The 24,277-nt window shown below is 40.5% G+C and overlaps 1 protein-coding gene across 6 annotated transcripts in view; it reads right to left on the reverse strand.

Moving 5' to 3' along the window:
- Positions 1-24,277, reverse strand: part of zbtb20 (zinc finger and BTB domain containing 20) — a 247,642-nt gene that overhangs the window by 13,748 nt on the left and 209,617 nt on the right. For 5 of the 6 annotated variants that reach the window (XM_033033147.1, XM_033033149.1, XM_033033151.1 and 2 more), the window contains 4 exons: positions 22,480-22,591; positions 11,735-11,905; positions 7,022-7,145; positions 3,179-4,798 (listed from right to left, as the gene is read on the reverse strand). In XM_033033147.1, coding sequence (XP_032889038.1) covers positions 3,179-4,798; positions 7,022-7,088 — 1,687 coding nt within the window. In that variant the 5' untranslated portion in view covers positions 7,089-7,145; positions 11,735-11,905; positions 22,480-22,591. The remainder of the gene's footprint in view (positions 1-3,178; positions 4,799-7,021; positions 7,146-11,734; positions 11,906-22,479; positions 22,592-24,277) is intronic. The other variant, XM_033033148.1, reaches the window with a different exon arrangement.

Below are 24,277 nucleotides of genomic sequence, written 5' to 3' on the forward strand. Positions count from 1 at the left end.
TCAGAAACACTTCAAACACGTCAGCATAGAGTAGACATGCTAAAGTAGTGAGTTCCATAGGCACTGGAATATACTTTTTCAGTCATCTACAGTAATCTAGTCAACTGTTTCTTAGACAGAATTCTCAATTTATAAGCAGCATTTTAGAGATCTGAATATCAATATTATACAGCTGATTCACACTACCTGGTGTATCTACCTTAGTTTTAGGCAACCCATACCATCTGGTCTCTTTCGGTAAACATTCGCAAATTTAGAGTATGCTTATAGAACTATATCATGGAGTATTTATTATAATGTGGCCCTATAACAGTTGGAGATTTAGTTGTGTTATTTTACTTGATCAGGAGTGCACATGCAATCTGCCGTTTATAAATCTTAAACACTAGCATTCTGGAGAGAGAAGGACTAAGGCAAGTCTTGAAGAAACACGCATGGCTTTGGTAGTGAGTCTGGGTCAGAACATGGGCGTTGAGCAGGAGAGCAGCAGAAATCACAGAGGGAGAGCAGTGAGAGAAGCTCTCACAGAACTCAGAGAGATGAGGGAAAGATGTCTGAAGAAGGCCCTCGGTCCAAAATCACCTATCCATGTTCTCCATAGATGCAGCCTGATGCTACTGAGTTACTCCAGCACCTCGTGTCCATACTAACATTCTGAATGCGCTCTTTGCAACTCAACAAATTAAGCAGATGGAATTGTGATTAGGCACTTTCAAAAGTTCTATGCTGGCAATAGGGAGCAGCGGTAGCGAGCAATAGATTTGGAGTCATAAATTTGAATGGGTTATGCTATATAAATATTTTCATGAAAGAGCTTGTCATGTGCATAACTAGAGGCAGCTTGAATTTTGTGGTATTTGAGTCGATTCTTTAACACTACTACTCAAATTTCATATTTCTCTTTTTTTTAATGATACAGTGAACAACCATTTGGATTATTTCCTCTATGATGATTCTCAGAGCATTACATCAGTCCCAGTCGGTCACTTGTTTCCATGTAACCTGCTCTTTCTTGTATGCCCGTCAATTCTCCACTCCCCTGCCGTGTTACTCCAGACCCTCCACTAAGGGTAATTTACAGTTGCCAATTAACCCACAAACTAGTTTAATTTGAAATGTGAAAGGGCATCAGAGTACCCAAGGGAATCCATGCAGTTATAGGAAGAAGTATGACAAAGTCCACACAGACAAAATTCCTCGGAGTGATCGATCCTGAGCTTGTAATAATTAACTGCATTGTTTTTGCCAGCAGTTCAATAGTTAATGTTACAAGATTGCTGTTACAGCCAAATTGGATGATTTTAAGAATTTATTTTATCTGTCTGCATCCTGTAGGTTTTGGACATGGAATTCACCAACTGAACAAAGGCTTAGCCACCCTAGCAAACATTGTACTTCCCGAATAGGAGCCTGCTGTTATGTTATTGGATTTACACATTGGATTTGTTATTTTGGTTCAGTGTCAATGAAGTAATGCACACGCAAAGACCAGATTTTGTTATCAGGCCAATATCTAATGAGATATATACAAAATCAGGGAAATTAATGCAGAATCTATTCACAGCATTTTGATTTACTGAAATAAAACACAATCTTAGCTTGTCAAATGAATATGTTTTATCAGATATTATTTCAATTTAAATCAGAAAAAATTGACAAATAAATAGGACTACTTACAAATGAGTGAGGCACAATGTTAGTGAATGGTCATAGTCACCGTGAATGAAGGGGATTCAGCAGCTCTTTAGGTTTTAATGTGCGAATGGGGGGGAGGGGAAACGTCATTTTTCCACATTCAAGCTTTGAAGCATGTTAGTTGTGGTCTGTGAATTATCCTTAAGGACATATTTGAATATGCAAAGAACATAAAAGGTGATTCAGGCAATGGGGCCCCTCTTCCATATGGTGGTCTGTATACTTCCAGCTTGCAAGATCCAATTTTTAAATCATTACCTCAGATCCTTTTTCAACACAGATGGCAATGTACATTACTGAAGCTTGCAGAAAGAACCAATTATTCCTGATCAACTAATTGACTGTGAAAAATCTAAATTAGGGGCTTAATGTCTGTTAGATATCTAATTAATGAGAGTTACGGGGCCAACTTCAAGATTAACTGTCAATCAAAGTTAAATTTATATGATTTTTTCCCCCTGCCAAAATCAACTTCATCTAGTGTTAGAGGAAATGTAATTGAAATAAACTCAATGGGCTGCTGCAATGCTGCATGTGGATTATATGCACTGGAATGTGCCTCATCTCTGGCATTGGTTCTTGATCGTCAAGTCTGTCAGTGGGGTCTTTGATCAAGTGAACTTTGCTAATCTGCTGATTTTGAACCGCCTCATGACTAGGAGAAACCGATTCACAAAACTAAGAGAAACTGACTGGCCAGGCTATGGAGAAACTATGGGAGAATGGGACTGCTAGGATTACTGACAACGAACCAACGTGGACTCAATGAACTAAACAGTTATTTTCTGTGCCATTATAATTCTCTGGTCATTGATTATGGTTACCGTTGCACTGATTCAGCAAGGTGAAATGTATCCCATCACACACTTAATAAACCTTTTTGAGAATAGATATATTTTGATGCATTATGTAGTTGTGCCAACCTTTACCCACATTTCACAGCCACAGTATTGATAGTTTTTTTTGTTTTAGTTTAATATATACAGCATGAATGTAGCCCTTTGGCCTACCGAGTCTACACAGATCATTGATCTGCCCTTCACACTAGTTCTATGTTATCCCACTTTTTCCATCTACTCTCTACATATTAGGGGCAATTCATCGAGCCTAATTAACCTCCAAACCCTCATGCCTTTGGGAATGTTGGAAGAATCCAGAGCACCCGGAGGAAACCCATGTGCTCACAAGGAGATCATGCAAACTCCACACCGACAACACCCAAGTTCAGAATTGAACCCTGGTGTCTGGCACTGTGAAGCAGCAGCTTTACCAGCAGCACCACTGTGCTGAGAATGAATCTCAGAGAGTGCTGATAGCTAATCCACAAATTTCTGTTTAATATTTTGATTATGAAACATTGGTGATGAATGAAAATGCTAAATAATTATATGCCTTGTTAGAAAACTTTAGCTATAAAAAAACCATTAGGAAAATGTTTTGTTTTTAAAACGAAGTAATGCTGCTCATAAATGTAATCTCTTACCTGTATGGACAAACATATGTTTCACATAGTTCTGCTTTGCAGTGAAGGTTTTACTACAAAGAGTGCATTCATAGGGTTTTTTTTCAGTCTGTCCACTTGTGCTCTGCATTGTTGACTGAGATTGTTGTGGGTGCAACTGTGTAGTAAAGGTTGGAACATTGGGATGCGGAACCGTTATAAATTGTGTCTGTTGGCTTGAGAGTGGTTGTGGCAGAGTGAACTGAAACAGTTTGCCACTGGTAGTGTTCTGAGTGGTGAAAAGTGTGGGTATATACGTACTCCCAGCGGTGCCAATGACAGGAGTAGTGCTAGTTAAGGTCAGTGGCATTCTCACGTTGGTGATCTGGGTATCTGATTGCCTCAGATAAAGCTGAGTTGTTGTCTGCGACTGATTGTTTTGAGAGATTGAAATCACAGAGCTCATTGGAGCTTGCTGAAATTCTTTTTCACATGCAGTATTTCCATCACTGTTTTGGGGACCTGTGGTATCCATTTCCGTGCTGTAAGTCCTTTCTGGAGAAGGAGCATTCAAGTTGCCGAGCTGTTGGCCGTCTTCAGTGGGAAGCTCATTCTGCTCAGATGGTCTGAAATCTGATTGTCCTCCTCTGCTGATGCCAGCAATGAACTGTTGGTCAATTGCATCAGTTTCAGTCCCATTGGAAGAGCTAACACCAGAGTCAAAACTTTCTCCTTTTGGTTCACTCTCAGTACCTTCAGCTTGGTCAGTATCTTCATTGCACTCTTCCGATTCATTTTGCTCTGAGGTGTTTCTTTTCTGTTTTCCATAATAATCATAATCATATTCATCTTCAGCCTCCTGCTTGATATGAACTTTGCCCACAAGGGTCTGGATGCGAACTGGGCGTGGTTGCTTGCGACAGTGTGTGGTTTCTGGTGTGGAAAGGTACCTCTCCATCTGCTGTGTTCGCTCTTGGATTCTGGTTATCCAGGCAGGATTATTTACATTCGCTTCCCTCTGCAGGACCAGTTGCGTGCTGTGATGGCTGACGACCGGTGCACCGTAGAGCGATCTCTCTCCAGTGCCATTTTGTACTGGTATTCCAGAGCAGGCATAAAGGGAGGAATAGATTCGCTCAACATTACGCTGAGAGTGAGCTTGTACATACCCAGTTTCGGTATCACTACTCTGCCCCGATGAACCAGATTCTGGTGTTCCTCGTGGTGTTACTTGGTTCAAGACTCTTGTGGTTGGGTAACCGGTGCTTGCGACTGTTTGAGAGACAATACGAGTGCATTCATCAATGACGGTTTTGATCTGCAATATGCTGGCTGCAGTAAGGATTTGTAAGGCCTCACTCTGGGATACCCGAAGCACCCCACTGTACATGAAATCAATCAACTTCTGAACAGACTGCACTGAGACCACAGATGGAATCTCAATGTCACTGTATCCCAAAAGCAGCTTGTCTTGGAAGAAGGGGCTGCCAGCGGCCAATACACAGCGGTGAGCTCTGAGCATACTTCCATGGATTCGGACGGTCACATCGCAGAAATGTCCCCGGTTTCGCTGCTCATTTAGTGTCTCGAGCACAGAGTTGCTGAAGTTGTGAAGGTTGAGACTGTGAATGCGCTCTGTCATTCCCTTCCCATTGATGTTACCTACATTACGAAGAGAAAATACATGCCTTTTCAATTTTCAGAAGGATTAGCTGATGAATTGCAAGATCACAAGAGAGAACATGCTACAATTACGAGCGCTCACTTGATATCCCCCACGGAAGTCCCCCCGGAAATGTGGTGCCTAGGCCGGGTGCGGTGGCCCATTACCACCTCATCGTGATTTCTGCAGCTGATCAGCGGGTTGAATTGGACCCTTGCAGCCGGGTTCTGGAACTCTGTCCTGGCCAGAGCTGGCAGATCCATTCCCCTAGCCAACATCAGAGTCTGACTATGCAGGCTGTTTTCTTGCCCGCACAGCGGCCTAGGCGGACTGCTCCGGTACTGTTGCTCCTCTCGGATTCCGGAATCGGACGGAGGGGGCAGAGGGCGCATCCGGCCTACCCCATTTTTGGCAGATTTGGTAACTGCCGCCTGGGCCACCCGTGCAAGAAATTTGCTGTAAATTTAATTGCCATTTAATATTTGTTTTATTTAAGTTTCTAGCAGTCCATGGTGCTTTAGAGACATGGGAGGGGTGTAACTAATAGGTCAGAGGTGTATCGTTGTATCATTATTACATGACCTCTGTTAATCTGGCAAAATGGATGATACGGTAAGGCTCTAGAACCAAGGGTGTCGGAAAATCGGTGGTGGATCGGTACCATAATTGTAAAAAGCACACAGGAAATTGACATGGCTGTATCAAAATTAATTATTAAAACACATTTATAATCATTTGTCATTCAAGTTTGATAATAATATGGAAAATGCATGCTTCAGAGTAAATACAAAAGCACTAAAAATTGAAAATATTTGATATTTAAAATCAAGCTGCAAGAGTCAAGCAAGGAGCATATAACTGCAGAAATTAAGTGATATTTTCTAATACTTCCAGACAGCATTAATCAGTATCTTAAAATTATGTTCTATGTCTTGCTGGGAAATGCTGGTAGATATGACTGGAGCCAACATAATTTACCTGTTAAAAGGAAACAATTCCAGGATTTCTGCATGTATTTTCAACACTCAAATCAACATGGGTTATAGTTGCAAAAATTCATAATTGTATGATTCCCCAGCATTTAAAATGGGGAAATCATTGATCAACCCTGCTCTAGTTTAGCCTAACGCAGAATCTGTGATCACCCTTGATTTCAATGGAGATTGCAAGGTTACAGATGGAAAAAAAGTCAAGTAGTGTCAAGTCAACTAATTACCGTGTTGTGGTTTAACTTACAAATTTTATATGTTTTGAGGAACTTCTAGCTTAAAAAAAGAATCAATGCTACTTTACATTTATTTACTAGTCCTTAAATGTTTCTGAGTATTTACATATCCCTGCAGATCTGACAGATCACAATGCTGGGGGATGAACTCTGCCAGTTATCGAAACTTGCAGGAGTATATCTGAGATGGGAACTACACACGGAACTACAGGGAGGCACTGCAATGCTACTGGGACCGATAATGCTTCAAGGCAGTGAGATAGGTCTGTATCTCGATCAGAGTAAGAGGGAACTGTAAGCATTTGCGCCAGCAGAAAATGAGAATGGTCAAATAGGATTAAACTGTGCCCGGATATTTCATTAAAAAAAATAGTAAGTGTTAAAAATACTCAGTGGGTAGAAAGTGCTGATGTAACTCAGTGGGTCAGGCAGCATCTATGGAGAACATGGATAGGTAATTATTTTAGACCGACTTCACCTCAATCAGTATGAAGAAGGGTCCCAACCCAAAACGTCACCTATCCATGTTCTCCAGGATCCATGTAAGCCAGCATCTATAGTTCCTTGTGTCTACATCAATATTTCCCACCTACAAAGTACATACCAACTTTAGTGCTGAACATTTATTTAGCAATCTTGTTTTCCTTTTCCACTCACTAAATGATGTTACAGATCGTTCAAAAATAAGTTAACTTTTTAAACAGCAAAACAAATCTAGATTACAGTTGATCCATCTCTCGGGCAATGAAAATTTGCTTAACATTGGGATTTATTTTCCTTCATAACTTTAAATATTATTGAAGAAGTTTAAAAATTCCCTCTCCCCTGTACATGGAGCATTAATATTCAAGCCGTTCCATTGTATTAACACATTATTCAATTGCAAAACGGCTAAAATTTAATTTATGGCTGACTGCTGGAATTAACAGTCCAGTGTGGTAGTTTCTAAATAAAACTCTTTGTAGAATGGAAAGTATTGCAAGGGCAGAATTCTCACCACTGCAGATGTAAGTAGCCACCATCTTGAAAATCTCCTTGTGTGAAGAAAGAAATTCATGGGCCATCTTGTCTCGTGTAATTGAACATATTACTGGAATGATTCATCGAGCTAAGATGTTTGGCTGTATACAAGAACAAAAAAAAAGTTCATATAATCTACAGATCTTCTTTGCATGGTACAATTCTGTATAACAGCCATTACAGATGTTATTGAATATCTTATATTCTGAAACAACGCTGTATAAAAAGTTACAGAGCAGAAACTTCATTCTAGCTAGCAAGGAACATGTTCACTTAAGAAGCCCAGGAATTTTATTTTTTACTGCCACAATGGAAATTCTTAAAATGCTGGTCAAAAATCTGAATATGTTAAATGCCAATCTGAGTAAAACTGATGGAGCAAAATGAAAGTCAGTGCCTTCATAGATGCTGCTATTTTATGACACATGAGGTTCTGAGCTGAGGTTGAGGTTCTATAGTTCTGATGATACTTTTAATAAGTTCTGATTATGTAACAGTGACTGGTATAAACAACTTGCAATATTTACTGTCCCATTTTTTCAAGATCAGAAAAAAATAACAGCTTCACAAATCATTAACCTGAAGTTCTGATCATAATTTAGTACAGGGAGTTAGTCAAATTTTCATTGTCAACTTCGATATTTCATTAATCTCACTGAGAGAGAAAAAAAAAACCCCACAATTCCAATAAACCACAATTCTAACTTTAGGCTCAAGTAATACACTAATTGAATTTATAAAGGGGCACACTAGTGAACATAGTATAACAAGACCATTCCTAATTAGCACTAATTGCACTGTTAACAGATTGTTCTTCACATGTATCAATGATGTGGATAATTGAATAAGAGAGTACTATTGGATGAAACAGTGAGACTCTCCATTGCATACTAATTGGGCCAACGAGATATGGAATAATTTAACACTTCAACCATTGTGGAGTACCCAGCAGTGGAGTTTTCATCAGTAATAAAAGGGTCATCAGCCTGCATTATATGCTGAAATACTGTTTTCATTCTCATAATGAAAATTATGATTTAAAGGTGGAGGTGTGCCATTGTGTAACAATGACAGATTAACTGGTGAATGGAGATTCACCAGTTAATCAGAGGACAAGTTGCAACATATTTAGCTCTAGACATAACTTGGAATGTAGTAAACAAGTTAAAATGCATGTAACCAAGGGAAAACCAATTGTATGCCAAATCTTCCAATTAGTCATGCAACTGCCAGCACCGATGAGGGTTCCTTATTACAAAATGGCAAGAGGACCAAAGCTCAGAGCTCATAACTGAATTGAACTATATTCTTAAGTGTTATAAAGGGATAGAGACTTGATTTAAAGTACTGAACAGCCATGATCAAATTATGTGTCAGAAGAGACTCAAAGGGACTATAAGTACAAAAATGACTACAATTGTGCATGACATTTTTGGGCAAATACATTAAAGATGCTATACAAATGCAGTTATGTGACAGACTTCCAATGGTTATTTATTAAAATTGCAATAATCATGTAGAAATAATTAATCATAAATTATGTGGTTTGGAGGAATCTACATGAAAGTCCATCTTCATGCCAACACTTCATGCCAACGCTATCACAAAGACAACATTTCACACCTATTTTGGATTTTACATCTCAGAGCAGCGTGATAATTTTTTGTTTAAACAGCGTTCAACTAAACATAAATTTCTAATTCAAGTTATGAGTGCTTTTGTTCAAAAGTGAATCCTATTGCCCATGCCCCAATCTGGAGGTGGATATTAAAAATTGTTAATGATAGTAGAAATATATTTTTTAAATACACGGGTGCATGTTATTTGCAAGGATATCCTAATAATACATAAAGTGGCAAAGTTGCATTCATACATTTCTTTCAGTTTAAATCTTGTGTGGTCAAAATATCAAAAAAGGGGAAAAATAGTAAAGTCAAACTCCGAAAATCCAGCATCACCGGACTTTAATTATGTCGGACTGCAAAATTTTCTGGAAGATTCTATATAAATCCAATTAATAACTATAGACAGTTTTAATTCTCTCTTTCTATGAAGTTATCTAGTGTCATAATATACCTTTCAGAGAACCAGGCGAGTATAAAAGGAGGATGAGACGAGGGCCCTGCTCAGTTTTAAATGAAGATGGGAACGGGCTCAGTGAGTTTAAAAGCACGAGGACAAGACCCCAGGGCTCGAAATTAATGGTTGCCCGGGTGCCATTGACCACTCAAAGTGCCGCCGGGCTACCTAAACACCGAGTCATTTTGCCCGGCTTGGCTACCAGATACTGGTTTGTACCGAAGATAGACACAAAAAACTGGAGTAACTCCGCGGGTCAGGCAGCATCTCTGGAGAAAAGGAACGCAACGTTTTGTGTCGGCGGTGACGGCTGTATTGCGTGGGCAAGATACTAGGTGCGGGGCGAGGAAGGGTCGCAGCGAATGACGGCCCTGAACAGCGGCTCCATCTCCTCCTCCTCCCGCCCCCCCGCCTGCCCTGATAAGGGCCGCTGCTTGCAAACCCGCTACCCAAAGATCTTATAGCAGAGCTCCGCTATAGGATCTTTGCCGCTAACGGCGAAAACCGCTTTCAAAACAAACCCTCCCGCACGCCGAGGCCGGGAGGAGGGAGGGGGAGGCCTCGGCAGCGGGACGATGTTGTCCGAGGAGCGCTGACCCTCCTTCCTCCCCACCTCGCCCCCCTTCTCTCTCTCTCTCTCGTATGCCCCCTCCACCCCCCTTTATCCTGGGACCCCTCCTCTACATCCGGCACTGATCCCCCATTCCCGCCTCTAATCAGTCCTCACTGACATCCCCTGTGCTCCCCTCCCCATCTCCCCCCCCTCCAATCTATTCATCCTGCGCTGATCACCCTATCCACCTCACATTGATTCTCCTGCCACCCCCCCCATCCATCCTGCACTGGTTCCCCAATTCACCCTGTACTTACCCCTTTCCCATCCATCCTGCATTTCTCCTCCATCCATCCTGTACTGATCCACGCACTCATCCCATACTGACCCACCCTCCATTTACCTTGCACCTTCCCCCATTCATCCTGTAGCGATTTCCCATTCATCCTGCACAGACCCTCCGATCCACCCTGTACTGACCCCCCCCCCCCAATTCATCCTGTGCTGATCTCCCCCCCCCCCCATCCATTCTGTACTGATCCTCCCATTCAAGAAGAATGGGGGGAACAGTCTGAAGGGTCTCGACCCGAAACGTTGCCTATTTCCTTTGCTCCATAGATGCTGCCTCACCCGCTGAGTTTCTCCAGCACTTTTGTGTACCCCACCCATCCGTACTGAACATCACTGATCCATTCAACATCACTGACATCCCCAGTGCTCTCCCCTCACAATTTTACCTACTCCAACCAACACGTACTAATTCACCTGCCTCAATCCATCCATTCTGCACCGACTGCCTTCTAACCCCCCCTCCCCCCCCCCCCCCCCCCCCCCCCCCCCCACCGGCCATCTATCCACCCTGCACTACACCCCCCCTTCCCTGACCCTATTGTCCTGGAAATGTCTTCAGAGCGAATATTGACTATGTTTGATAACGGAATGCAATTAAATGTGTATTAATTCCCAATGTTATTATTTATTGACACAGGTTGATCATACGCTGAATAATCCAAACACATTTTTGTTTGGAAGTGGAAAGAACTAATAGAAATTGCATTAATTGCAATGTGTAAAAAGAGTTGAGATACTGTCTTATAATTTTGCTGCATGTCATTGTGGGATATATCATGTCTTGATGGGTGAATGTTTATTTTGTGACTTTATTTGAAGCAGAAATAATATGTGAATGCTTCATTGAGTATAATTCTGACTGTTAACTACGCGCTTTATCCAAGCACATTATCGCGCGCGTCATGCAAGCCATCTTAAATGACCACCTAAACTGTCATTTGGCAACCTAAAAAGCTGCCAAGGTTGCCCGGCTGGCAACAGGGAAAAAAAGTTAAGCGAGAGCCCTGTGACCCAGGACAATTTCAATGGGAATGGAGCTCTAATGACTTTTAAGTCTGTAAACAGAGCCCCATGAGTCAACATCACCCGTGAGCCAGACACTCAGCCATCCAAATTTCAGAACAACTGGATTGCAGATTATCCTAGTTTTACTGTACATTTTTAAGTTTTTACATTTTCATTACTTCCTGCATAATACATTCTTGGGAATCTTTGAAGAATGTACAAATATAAATGATTCACTTGTGGAAACGGATATTCTTCCTTAAATAAAGGCACAAAGATGGTAAAGGTTCACGGTAGCCTTCCTTTCATTAACAATTTTAGAACTGCATCCACTGGGAAACAGAAAGGGATACAGGAGTGACTAGCGCCAATGCATTTAAAGGGGAACACAAGGGACAAAGACATTAATGGAATTTGTGGATTATGGGAGAAGAAGGCTCACGTAAAGTTTAAACACCATCATGGTGTGTTACAATGCAATACTATATTAGCTCACTCTACAAATTTATTTCTTCTCCAAAACCAATAATTATGCCTTGATCAATGAAAGTCTGCGACTCAATGAAATCTATTATTTCTTACCATTTCCTCTCTTTTGATTATTGTTCTTTCAGCTATTAAATATTGACCAATCCTTAAATGAAACCAGAAGTACTTAAAAAAGTTAATGGCAAAAATATACAATGACTTAAAAATACATACTGTCAGAGCAGAAGGTGGTAAAGTATCTGTCTCTCTGAACTTTCACCTGGAGGACGACAGGCTTCTGTCAGGGAAGACGAGTCCTGAAGCAGTGTCTGTTTGCACCACTCTCATTCTTCAAGGACCACAATTACTCCAGTTCTTTCATTACTCAGTTGATCTTTGTTTTTGCTGAAAGAATAAAATAAATGGAGATGAAAGTCAAATCTTATTCAACACTAATTTTTCCTATAAAAACATCAACTTACCCATCTTTTGATGCTAGGATTCTAAATAAAAACCAAAACAAGAACTAGTTCTAAATGTTTTGTGCCGACACTGCTGTACTGGAGCACTGACTGCTCCGTGTGGACTGCACCTCGGGGTTTTCAAGTCAATCTACGCAATTTCATGGAATAAGAAATGGAATCATCAATTGGAACATAGCTAATTCCCTGAAAAAATCTAACCAATTCCTGCAGTCTGGTTAAAACTATGGTTAAAACCTGCAGTTATCATCAAAATAAATTTTGAAAAATGAACAACTATGTTGACTCCTTGAAGAATTGCCAGGGTGGGAGATTGCAACCTTCACCTGGTCCACCCTGTTTCGATGAATGCAATCAACCTGGCGTGCACAAACAGAAGATCAAACAGAACAAGATGTCTTACAACTTTAGGCTGTGCACGCCATACGCACGAAGAAGAAGAAGAAGAATTGCCTGTTTCGTCCCTTCGCACTTTCTTCCCGTGGCACTACAAATTATTGTCCATCAAATCTCTATCCAATTCCCCTTCGAAAGCTCTCATCATCCCTGCTTCCATCACATTTATGATTTCCAGAGACACTCAACGTTTAATATTTTCTCGCATTTCTCATACCCCCCTCCCATCAGTTCTTCATTTCCCACACCCTCCCCATTTAGTTTACTCATCATTTTTAAACAATGCTCCTAGTCTGCAAATTAGCCACAAATTAATATAGTGTCTCCCCATAAACCCATCATTTTGTATACTTCGTGTTGTTTAAGAAAGAACTGCAGATGTTGGAAAAATCGAAAAATGCTGGAGAAACTCAGCGGGTGAGGCAGCATCTATGGAGCGAAGGAATAGGTGACGTCTGAAGTCTGAAGAAGGGTCTCGACCCGAAACATCACCTATTATTTCGCTCCATAGATGCTGCCTCACCCTCTGAGTTGCTCCAGCAATTTTGTCTACTTTGTATACTTCTATTGCCTACTTAGAATACCCATTCATAAAAGACTCTTAATCTTACTTAGATGGAATGATGCTTACACCCGCAAGTACCTAATGAAATTTATCCCAATATGCATCAGTTTTACAAACATATTGTTGAGGAATTTCAGTAATGTCTCATTTGAGCAATTTAACTACATGGGTCACTGAGAAAAACAATCACTTTTATTTTCAGAGCCTATTCTGAAAGAAATGATCTCAGAAAAGTGGTTCTGGGCATATTACCATAGACTCCATGGTTAGGAAAAAGATTATCTAGTTTCTTGCTTATGAATATTAACCAACAAGCAGTGAAAATATTCTGACATTCAAATATCTGAAACGATACCACAGAGCATGCCCAGCTTTAAATGGGATCTGCTTAATCTACTGGATTCCTCACAATCGATATCAACTATAATGGAACATTCATGCAGGAGGGGAAAATGGGTAGCATCTCAAACAGTGCAAAGGAGAAAGATTGCACCCCAAATTCCCTGACAGTTGGGAAAGCCTTCCTCTGCATGCTCTAAACTGTTTCTGAATCCACCACACGGACAGACTGTACTGTCTACAAAATGCAATGCAGCTACTTATTTAGCCAATTCCAACAGCATCTTCCAAACCAGAGACCCCTACTCCCAAGGAGAAAGACAGCAGGCACCACAATCTGCACTGTCCTCTTCAGTTCACCATCCTGACTTGGAAATGTTTTGCTGGTCCGTCATAGCCATTGGGTCTAAACACTGGAACTTCCTCCCTAACAACATTGTGGGAAAACTTTTACCAGAAAGACTGCAACTGTTCAAGGTAGCAGGACATCCCTATCTTATCTTAAATATTTAGGGATTGGCAATAAATGTTTATCTTCGCAGCAATGCCAAGATAAAGAAAATGAATTAAAAAACTGCCATTCAGAAATTTATAAAAATTATGAAAATTAAATAAAGTACTGAATGTTAAAAGAACATTAAGGATAAACTGAAAACATGTAATGTTAAAAATATGAAGTGAAATATAAATATATTGAAAAACATTACCTTACTATTTTTGTTTCCTTGCATCCACTATTACATCAATAACCGTAATGCCCAGAGATTCTCAGCAAAATGCCAGCATTTGCCCGCAAATTCCAGGCTTTTCCTCATCTAAATCATTAACTGAGTTGCAAAATGTGAGGTATCTACAACAATATCATCATAACTATAAATCCCAGATTTGAATTCCACAGAATCCTATTTGGTGCCTGTGATTTGCCTGCTGCAGATGATATGATGAACTTTGTGTGAGCTTCTGAACTATAATAGACTTCCCAAAATGCTGATGGCAATAAAAGTCCTATAATCATCTCCACAGTTTTCATCATCATGATTGCTTCCTGCCATCCAATCATGTAAAAGCAATCTCAGTTATCAGTTTTTCTGTGCATTGACTTGATATGAAAGAGGCATATCTTAATAGAATATCTTAGCAAAGTACCGTACCCTATTTTCAAACAAATTCAAAATGATCAATAATTAAATTGTCATTGACCTCATTATGCATCATGTCATAGCACATATCAGAACACTTTGAGGAAACAAGACCAATGAGTTATCACTCTCTCTCATCCTGCTAAAAGACAACCAGGATACGATGGGTCATGCTTTTTACTGTTTACATAATGATCCAACAGACCCTCCTCAAATTTACACTTGCATAATCTTTGTGAGGACGACATATGTTCAAATCCAAAACATGACTTTTTTTTTGTCATTATTATTAAATTATCAGGTGACCTGCACATGTTGAAGCTGCCAATGCTCTAAGATGGCTGGCATTATACATTGTGACCTTAAATAAATAGCCAATAATAAAAAATATTTATATTATCCAGCAGATGGCACTGTTTTACACTATGGCCAACTTTGCTTACACATTGGATGGCATTACTAATCATTCAATACAGTTCCCTCTTTACATACATATGGTATCAATGGTATTGTACAAGTCAAGCATCTTTTACTCATCAATGGCGGGAAGCTGTGACATTACTCATTTAATTATTTTGGACATTGCACATCTCAAAGTACTTAAGATCATTTGAACATTGACTTCTCCAATTTCAGGTAGTCCTTGCTTTCTCCCTCTTTCCCCTCCCCTTCCCAGCTCTCCCACAGCCCACTGTCTCCGCCTCTTCCTTTCTTTTTCCCGCCCCCGCCCCCCCCCATCAGTCTGAAGAAGGGTCTCGACCTGAAACGTCACCCATTCCTTCGCTCCATAGATGCGGCCTCACCCGCTGAGTTTCTCTAGCATTTTTGTCTACCTAAGGTCCTTTGAGATGTTCGAAAGGCACAAAATACATGCCTTTAGTTCCCCCCTGCCCATTTTGCAATTCAATGTAAACAACAATACTTATCATCTACAATGGGAAAACTACAGCCAGAATCAGCAAGAGAAAAGGCAGTAGTCTTGTAGCCAAACCTGGTATTGGGGGCATGTGGGAAGGAAATGGGAGAAGGATCATAGTCATTTTATGGAGCTGGATGTGGACCTAACAGCTTCCACCTCAGCCAGGCACATCGCACTCCTTAGGGAACAACCCCCAATTCCGGCAATTCACCCCAATTCGTCTTTTTCAGAACCAAAATGGTTCTTTTCCTTACCTTCCACTGTCATTTCCCACATCACAACCTTCTGTTTCTCGGATAGATCATTATTTATCTATTTACCCACTGCTTTTGTCACGCTAATATCACTTCTGTCATCTAATCATCTTCTGTTCAACAACATTTTATTCTTTTTTCCCCACCCTTTCTCCCTGGCTTTGTTTCTCCTTAGAAGCTGCTCATTTATAACATCTCCCAGTTCTGACAGAAGGTCAATGTGTTGAAACATTAACCCTGCCTTATATGCTACCTCACCTGCCTCTTTTATTTTGTGTTTTTACAATGTTGGAATGGGATCAATTTAACAAGATTTATATTCAGTTCACAACATACAAACAATAAGGAAATATAGCCATTAAATACTATTATCTATCTGTTTAATTTTACTATTTCATGAAGGAACTTTTGCAAAACCACTGAAAGTGACCGATTACAAATAAAATTAAAAGGAATACTGTGATTAGGTCACACATAAAAGAAAGATGCTACTTGAAAGACTATTGTTACAATACAACAATGAACCTGGCAGCTTCAACTTGAAAATTCAGAGATTATAACTAAACAAGTACAAACCTCATGTATGTAAACCTAATCTTTCCAAGTGTTATTTTTTTAAATATTCAATTACAAAAACATTTAATTAGTGTTAGAGGTCATCAAACTCCTAGATGGAATTGAATTAAGTTGAATTCTAATAACAAATTCCATGTTGTTAATCCCCTAAGGCCATAGTAATTCATATAGCTAACATGAACAATATTTTGGTAAACAAGCCTGTTGGATATACATTCTATTGCATATTTTGGAAAAGTCAGACCATTTTAAATATGGTTTCCATTTTCATAATGTGTATAAACAGTTAGATAGAATAATTGCCCAAGGTACTTAATCATTGGAATTAAGACCAAAACTGGTATTTGTGGAAGGCAAGAGCAAATCAGATAGATGATGGACTGCTTCACAAAGAGACATCAGGCAAAGGAAGAAAGAGAAGAGAAAGCATATTACAAAATCCAGTTGTTTAGTGGGGTGAATACCAAAGAATGGAATTAGGGTATGACAGTACTAAATCAAACTAGAGAATTACCTGCTTACTATACACGAGGAAACATACCAACATATTCAAATGTCGTTCAATCTTCTGTAGGCTTGCATATAGGGTGATTTCACGAAAGGTCACTGGATCATAGATCCTCACCCACGTGACCGCAAAATTTAACTGGGGTACAAACGTCACTTCCAGTACATGTTATTGATGCTAGAAACGCGTACTTTCAAACCTGTTAAAAACCGCGAAAACTGTTAGTTTTTGAGCTGTAAATAACTGTGCCAGTCGGGGTGACCGCGAGGCACAGCTATCTTACTTTAGAGTCCAGAAGATAAAGAAAAACGAAGGTAAAGACAAGAGAGCGCTGAAGGGAAAATAACAGCGGAAGTTGTTGGCCGTGCAGATATAAAGATCGAAAATATCGGGATTTTAGCGCGTTTGCTCACTGCATTTCATCAAAACATCAATAATGCCTTAGTTTTGATGAAATGTTTTTTGAAGATTGTTTTTTGGACTGGAGGCCTATAACTAGAGGTAGGCCTCCAGGATACTGTTTGTCATCTATATCAGTAATTTGGATGAGAATGTACAAGGCCTTCTTAGGCCCCCTTCTGTCATGGATGACCATGGGTGTCTCCAGGGTTGGAGGATGCCAGTGCTTGACTTTGTTTAACGTGGGGAGACTGGTGCACAGACTGCCATCACACGGTCCTTAACAGATCTGGGTCAGGATCCAGTGGCATGGAGTCCAAGACGACCGGAGACCTTTTTCTGCTGCAGCCTTCATCCCACTTCCCAGCCATTGTGATGCACCACTAAGGTCAGCCATCATCCTCGGCCTGTTCCATCATTGAGGTCTTGATTGGGTTGCTCTTTGTCAGAGTCCTCCCCCTCGACCTTACCACCATGAGTGGCCCTACCAGGAGCATAGCTCCAGGCGGAATCGCTCTCAAGATCTCAGGACCACACAAGCTTCTCCACCACGACATGGTGACAATCAATGGAGAAGATACGATTCACAATTACACTAAAATAGGTGGTATCGTGTAAGTACAAGGCAAGATTATACTAAAATAGGTGGTATTGCAGACAATGATTATCAAGAATTGCAGCAGGATCTTAATCTGCTGGGCAAATGGACTGTGGAATGCCAATTGGAGTTTAATTCAGAGAAGTGTGAGCTGCTGCATTTTGAGAAGTCAAACCAGGGCAAGACCTGAATGGTAGAGCCCTGACAGAGTGATCTTAGAGTACTTATAGGGTGATTTCATGAAAGGTCACTGGATCATAGATCCTCACCCACGTGACCGCAAAATCCAACTGGGGTACAAACGTCACTTCCAGTACATGTTATTGATGTTGAAAACGCGAACTTTCAAACCTGTTAAAAACCGCGAAAACGGCCCGTTTTTGAGCTGTAAATAACTGTGCCAGTCGGGGTGACCACGAGGCACCGTTATCTTACTTTAGAGTCCAGAAGATAAAGAAAAACGAAGGTAAAGACAAGAGAGCGCTGAAGGGAAAATAACAGCGGAAGTTGTTGGCCGTGCAGATATAAAGATCGAAAATATCGGGAATTATCGCGTTTGCTCTGCATTTCATCAAAACTAAGGCATTATTGATGTTTTGATGAAATGCAGTGAGCAAACGCGATAATTCCCGATATTTTCGATCTTTATATCTGCACAGCCAACAACTTCCGCTGTTATTTTCCCTTCAGCGCTCTCTTGGCTTTACCTTCGTTTTTCTTTATCTTCTGGACTCTAAAGTAAGATAGCTGTGCCTCACGGTCACCCCGACTGGCACAGTTATTTACAGCTCAAAAACGGGCCGTTTTCGCGGTTTTTAACGGGTGTGAAAGTACGCGTTTCTAGCATCAATAACATGTACTGGAAGTGACGTTTGTACCCCAGTTAAATTTTGCGGTCACGTGGGTGAGGATCTATGATCCAGTGACCTTTCGTGAAATCACCCTATAGAGATTCAAGACAATGCATGGGCCTCATGTTAAATCAGATTTGATGATAGGTATGAAATGGATAAACAATTGTAATAGTGCTAACTTAAGTTAATATGCTATATTTTTTTGATTAATCATGCTGCTAACAAGAAATTGTGGGAAGAAAGGGAAAGGAACTGGAGCAGTGGAGGAAGAGAAAGCAGGGGGAAACAGGGGATTGAAAATGTACCTGGGAAAGGGGCGAAAGACAGAGACTGAAAAAAAAAGACAAAAAGGGGAACGGGAAGAAGGTAATGAGGGTCCATAATGACAATACCTATTGGGAGATTAACATTTTGCACTAGTACTGGGGTTGTTAATTTATTGAATTTGTTTATCATACATTATCTATATTGTGTTCACAGGGATGTGCTGCTGCTGCAAGTAAGAATTTTATTGTTTTGTGTCGAGATCTTTCCTGGTCCGAGAACACTGCTGCAATTATTAAGAAAGCACATCAGCGCCTCTACTTCCTGAGAAGATTACGGATAGTCGGTATGTCAAGGAGGACTCTCTCTAACTTCTACAGGTGCACAGTAGAGAGCGGTTGCATCGTGGCTTGGTTCGACAACTTGAACGCCCTGGAGAGGAAAAGACTACAAAAAGTAGTAAAAACTGCCCAGTCTATCATCGGCTCTGACCTCCCTTCTATCGAGGGGATCTATCGCAGTCGCTGCCTCAAAAAGGCTGGCAGTATCATCAAGGACCCACACCATCCTGGCCACACACTCATCTCCCTGCTACCTTCAGGTAGAAGGTACAGGAGCTTGAAGGCTGCAACGACCAGGTTCAGGAATAGCTACTTCCCCACAGCCATCAGGCTATTAAACTTGGCTCGGACAAAACTCTGAACATTAATAGCCCATTATCTGTTATTTATTCAGTTTATTTATTCATGCGTGTATATATTTATATAATGGTATATGGACACACTGATCTGTTTGTAGTCAATGCCTACTATGTTATGTTGTGCTGAAGCAAAGCAAGAATTTCATTGTCCTATCAGGGGCACATGACAATAAACTCACTTGAACTTGAGACATAAGACAATTAACGACATAAGTCTCTTGACCAACAGAGTCTTGAACTGAAACAGAATGGTGGCCACTCAACCCACAATGCTTTTATTGCCTCTGAAGCAGCTATCAAATCAATTCTACTCATCTCTTTGCCGAAACTTCAACTTGCCTTGTTAGTTAGAATTCTATAAGTAAAAATAAGTTAAAGAGCTTGTTGCTTCTGCCAGTCTCCTTAAGCCCACATCCTCTGATTATCAATCCTTTACCACTGGAAATAGTTTCTCCTTAATTTCCTCGTAAACTATTTATGATTTGGAACACTGAAGATGATTTAACCAGGCCTATCAATCAATTTTAACATTCTCAGCATGAACAAGCTTCTTTTTCTCCAGCAGCTTCAAATAAACCAATTCCCTGGTACTATTCTAGTAAATTTTTGTTACAGTCTCTGTAAGGTTTTCACATCCTTTCTCAAGCATGGCTCCCACAATTTAACACAATTGAGCCAGTGTGTTAAGGTTCAGCGCATTGAATGCGATATTATACATTTTTTCCTATACTAATAAACTAAAAATCGTGTTATTTAACTTTAGACAAGTAGATGGTTTATTCCCCCTGTAATAAGCTTGTTATAAAATGAACGATTGGTCTTAGGTAAAGTTGCATCTTGAATGAATTAAGCTAATCAGTTTTATTCATTATTATCCAAGTTAAATGGTTAATTATATGTTTTTAAAACTACTCTGAATCTGGAATTTGCAATCCATTCTTGACCTACGGAAGCTAACTAAAAGTGTTTCCGAATATCCAAGAAATCTGACACAAGATAGACCCAAAAAGCTGGAGTAACTCAGCGGGTCAGACAGCATCTCTGGAGAAAAGAAATAGGAATACCTTATTGTCACATGTGACTAAGCGCAGTGAGATTCTTTGCTTGCATACACAATATATACAAATAGCAACCACCTACAATGCTGACAAAGTTACAAAGCACGCCGGCTCCCCCTTTTGTCCTCCCTCCCCCCCACCACAGCAGTTCCCCCTCGCCGGGTCCCCATTGTCCTTTGTCCCCTGCCATTGTCCATTGTTCTTTCCTTCTCCCCTCACGGCGGTCCTCCACGCCAGGTCCTCCATTGTTCTTCCCTTCTCCCCTCACAGTGGTCCTCCACGCTCTCACTGACCATCGACAGCGGGTCAACCCATGAGGCATCGCCGCCGCCGCCTCGAGGCTTCACCACCACTGAGGCCCCATCGTCGCGAGGCTTCACCGCTGCCGCCGCCGAGGCTTCGCCCCTGTCGACGCCCCACTTCATGCCTCCGTGGTGCCGACCTGGGCTCTGCTTCACCCAACCCAGGCTTCTACCCACGAGGCCCCGGCCAGGCCCCAACCCGAGCTTTTACACGGCGATCCGGGAAACATCGAGACCACGGCTCCTCGATAAAGGCCTCTGGCTGCGTTCCCAGTCCACAGGCGCGGCCCGTCGGGAAGCCTTCTGGTCGCGCGGCCCATCGGGAAACCTTACGACCGAATGGCCTGTCGGGCCTTTCGAGTCGAGACCCTTTTACAGACACAAGGTTGGACGAAAGCAATAATATTAAATTTAATATGCACAGTTCTGGCTACATTAAAAATACCCAATTTTTGCTGACATCTTCAAAAGATTTGTGTGCAGACTGTTATTTGGTATCCCCCTTATCGCTATATTTTAGCTCAGAAAACTAATTTCCTACGCTCCGTACCTTTATGTACACACACATCTCATTTTAGACTGCTTTGTACTTCCGCCATTTAATTCCATCTGTATAACTCTATTTGCATCTCGTGTTTCTCTATTCTTCTCCATCCTGGTGAATACTCACAAAATTAGCTTAAACCTTCTTAGATTAGGTTTTCATCTGAGAGCACCAGTCCTAGACCTGTTGAGGATTAATTTGCTAATTTGGATAAATAGAATAGGTCCCAATATTCCAGGTGCTTCTCTCATGCATCATTTCTTCAGCTTCATATGACACATATATTATCCTGCTACTCCTATAGTCACTAGCACTGGGAATAATCAAGGGATCATTTCCTCTGAGGATGTGCTTTTTAACTTCCTCAAGTTCTGAATGTTGGACCTAGAAACATACAAAGAAATGCTCAGCTTGTTAATATAGTAGACAGAATGGTTTTTATATAGTCTGAAGAAGGGTCTCGATCCGAAACATCACCCACTCCTTCTCTCCAGTGATGCTCCCTGTCCCGCTGAGTTATTCCAGCTTTTTGTGTCAATCTTTGGTTTTATATTAAAGAAGCTATAGTTATCCTAGAGTTTTATAAGTAGTTTCAGTAAAATGATTGAAAATTTAAATGTCAAAACTGATTACTTCAATTTTGTGAAGATGCAACCAATGTGGAAGACTAATAGAACCTTTTTTTGAAATATGACTTAATTCCAGAAGGAATAAACCATGTATATATCCAAAAGTTAAAGATGGGCAATGTGATAGACTAAAGCAAGGTGGCTAATTAATTAACTGATCTCTTATATATGGAAGAATACATAAAACCATCATTGCATTTAATCTCTTTATCAGCTTACCTTCCTGTCTAACTTATTTTTGGTAAGCAATTAGCAATGATCTAGCTACAATGTTATGTCATTCTATCATCAGGAAGTTACAACTACTGTGAGTCTGTGGGTAACAGTTTAACACCTTTTTAACATTGAATATGACTATCACAGCACCACCTACAGGAAAACCAGATACAAGCATCACATAATGAGAACCATTATAACCATTGCCCGGATTTAAATATATGCAAGATAATGTACCTTCAGATTTTGCAAAGTTGCCCCTGTATTGCACAATCAGGTCACCGGGTCCAAACATTTGTCTCATACTGTCCAAAAATAGCTTTCAGTTGCCATTGAATTACACGGTAACCTAGAGTTTGGAGAAAGATTTTACAAGACTTATTAGCAACATGATAAAAATGTGTTCAGTTAATTGCCTTTATGTATTTTAACACCCTTGGTTGAACATCTCAATGCATGAGGATTTAATGAACATTTTTATTGTAATACAGGCAAGTAATGAATTGAGTCAAATATCTGGATTTTAAGCATGTGCAAGAGGGGGTTAAGGGGTGGCACAGAGGCACAGCTGGTAGAACCACTGTCTCCCAACGCCAGAGACCCGGGTTCCATCCTGACCTCTGGTGCTGTCTGTGTGGAGTTTGCACATTCTCCCTGTGACTGCGTGGGTTTCCTCAGGGTGTTCCGGCTTCCTCCCACATCCCAAAGATGTTTGGGTTTATAGGTCAATTGGTCACTGTAATTCGCCCCTAGTGGGTAGACAGTAGATGTCAAAGTATGATAACATAGAACTAGTGCGAATAGGTGATCGATGGTTGGCATGGTCCTGCTGGGCTGAATGGGCGTTGTAGCAATGCCTCTAAGTAATCAAAGCAAATATAAAATGGAGGATAATTGAACATGGATAGGAGATATAATTCTGTCTCCAGTTTGTCTTTATTTTTATGAACTATTTATAATTGCTTATATCCACATTGGAAATGGAAATCACCCATTTCAGCTTGCCATGACTTAAGTACGGATTCCTACTTTTAGTAGGATGTAGCACTGCTAAAGTGCAAGAATTAAATAAGACAAACCTCACTATCAATATGTGCTCTGATGATGAAAGGTTGCCCTATTACACGTCAGTGTAAGTGAACACAACTGCGGAGGAAATGCAAAATGGACAGAAAATGATACATGGGTCTTTAAAATTTAGAAGCATCAGGAAGGAGATGAATTAAAAAAAAAACTTTTCTCCTAAAATGGATGTACACGAGAAATGTGAATGGATGAATGAGAAATACATGAAGTGAGATAAATATACATAAATTAGGCAACAATTCCTCAAACATACAGTACAGATGATTTCTTTTAAATTGGATAATGAGAAAATAAACCCGATAAGAAAATCAAATCTGTGATATGAAAATTACCAATACGCTTCAAGTTCTATTAGGACACTACGAATCTGATTTCAAGAAAAGATTGACCAACGGGAAAGACAATAGGCATATATTTTTTCTTGCTGGCAAACATAACAAGTGCTGTATCACATGGATGTGAGCTGGAACGTCAACCTGGTACAATTTATATAAATGACACTGTTGAAGGCACCAAGAGTATGGTTGCTTCATTTGCAATGAAACAAAGATAAATAAAAAGTTAGGTAGACACAAAATGCTGGAGTAACTCAGCAGGACAGGCAACTCTCTGGAGAGTAGGAATGGGCGATGTTTCGGGTCGAGCCCCTTCTTCAAACTCGACCCGAAACGTCGCCCATTCCTTCTCTCCAGAGATGCTGGCTGTCCTGCTGAGTTACTCCAGCATTTTGTGTCTACCTAATGAGTGGTTAGGTTCCTATCCACTAGAGTTTAGAAGAGCGTGAGATGACTTGATAAAACAAAATCCCGAGGGTCTTGACAGGGTAGATATGACGAGGATGTTTCCCTTTATACAATAATCAAAAACTACGGGTCATAGTATAAAAAATAAGTAGGCTTCACTCATTTAAAACAGATTAAGCAGAATCCTTTTCCTTTCAGAGAACTGC

This window comes from Amblyraja radiata, chromosome 14 (assembly GCF_010909765.2).
Source record: "Amblyraja radiata isolate CabotCenter1 chromosome 14, sAmbRad1.1.pri, whole genome shotgun sequence".
In the NCBI taxonomy this organism is placed as follows: domain Eukaryota; kingdom Metazoa; phylum Chordata; class Chondrichthyes; order Rajiformes; family Rajidae; genus Amblyraja; species Amblyraja radiata.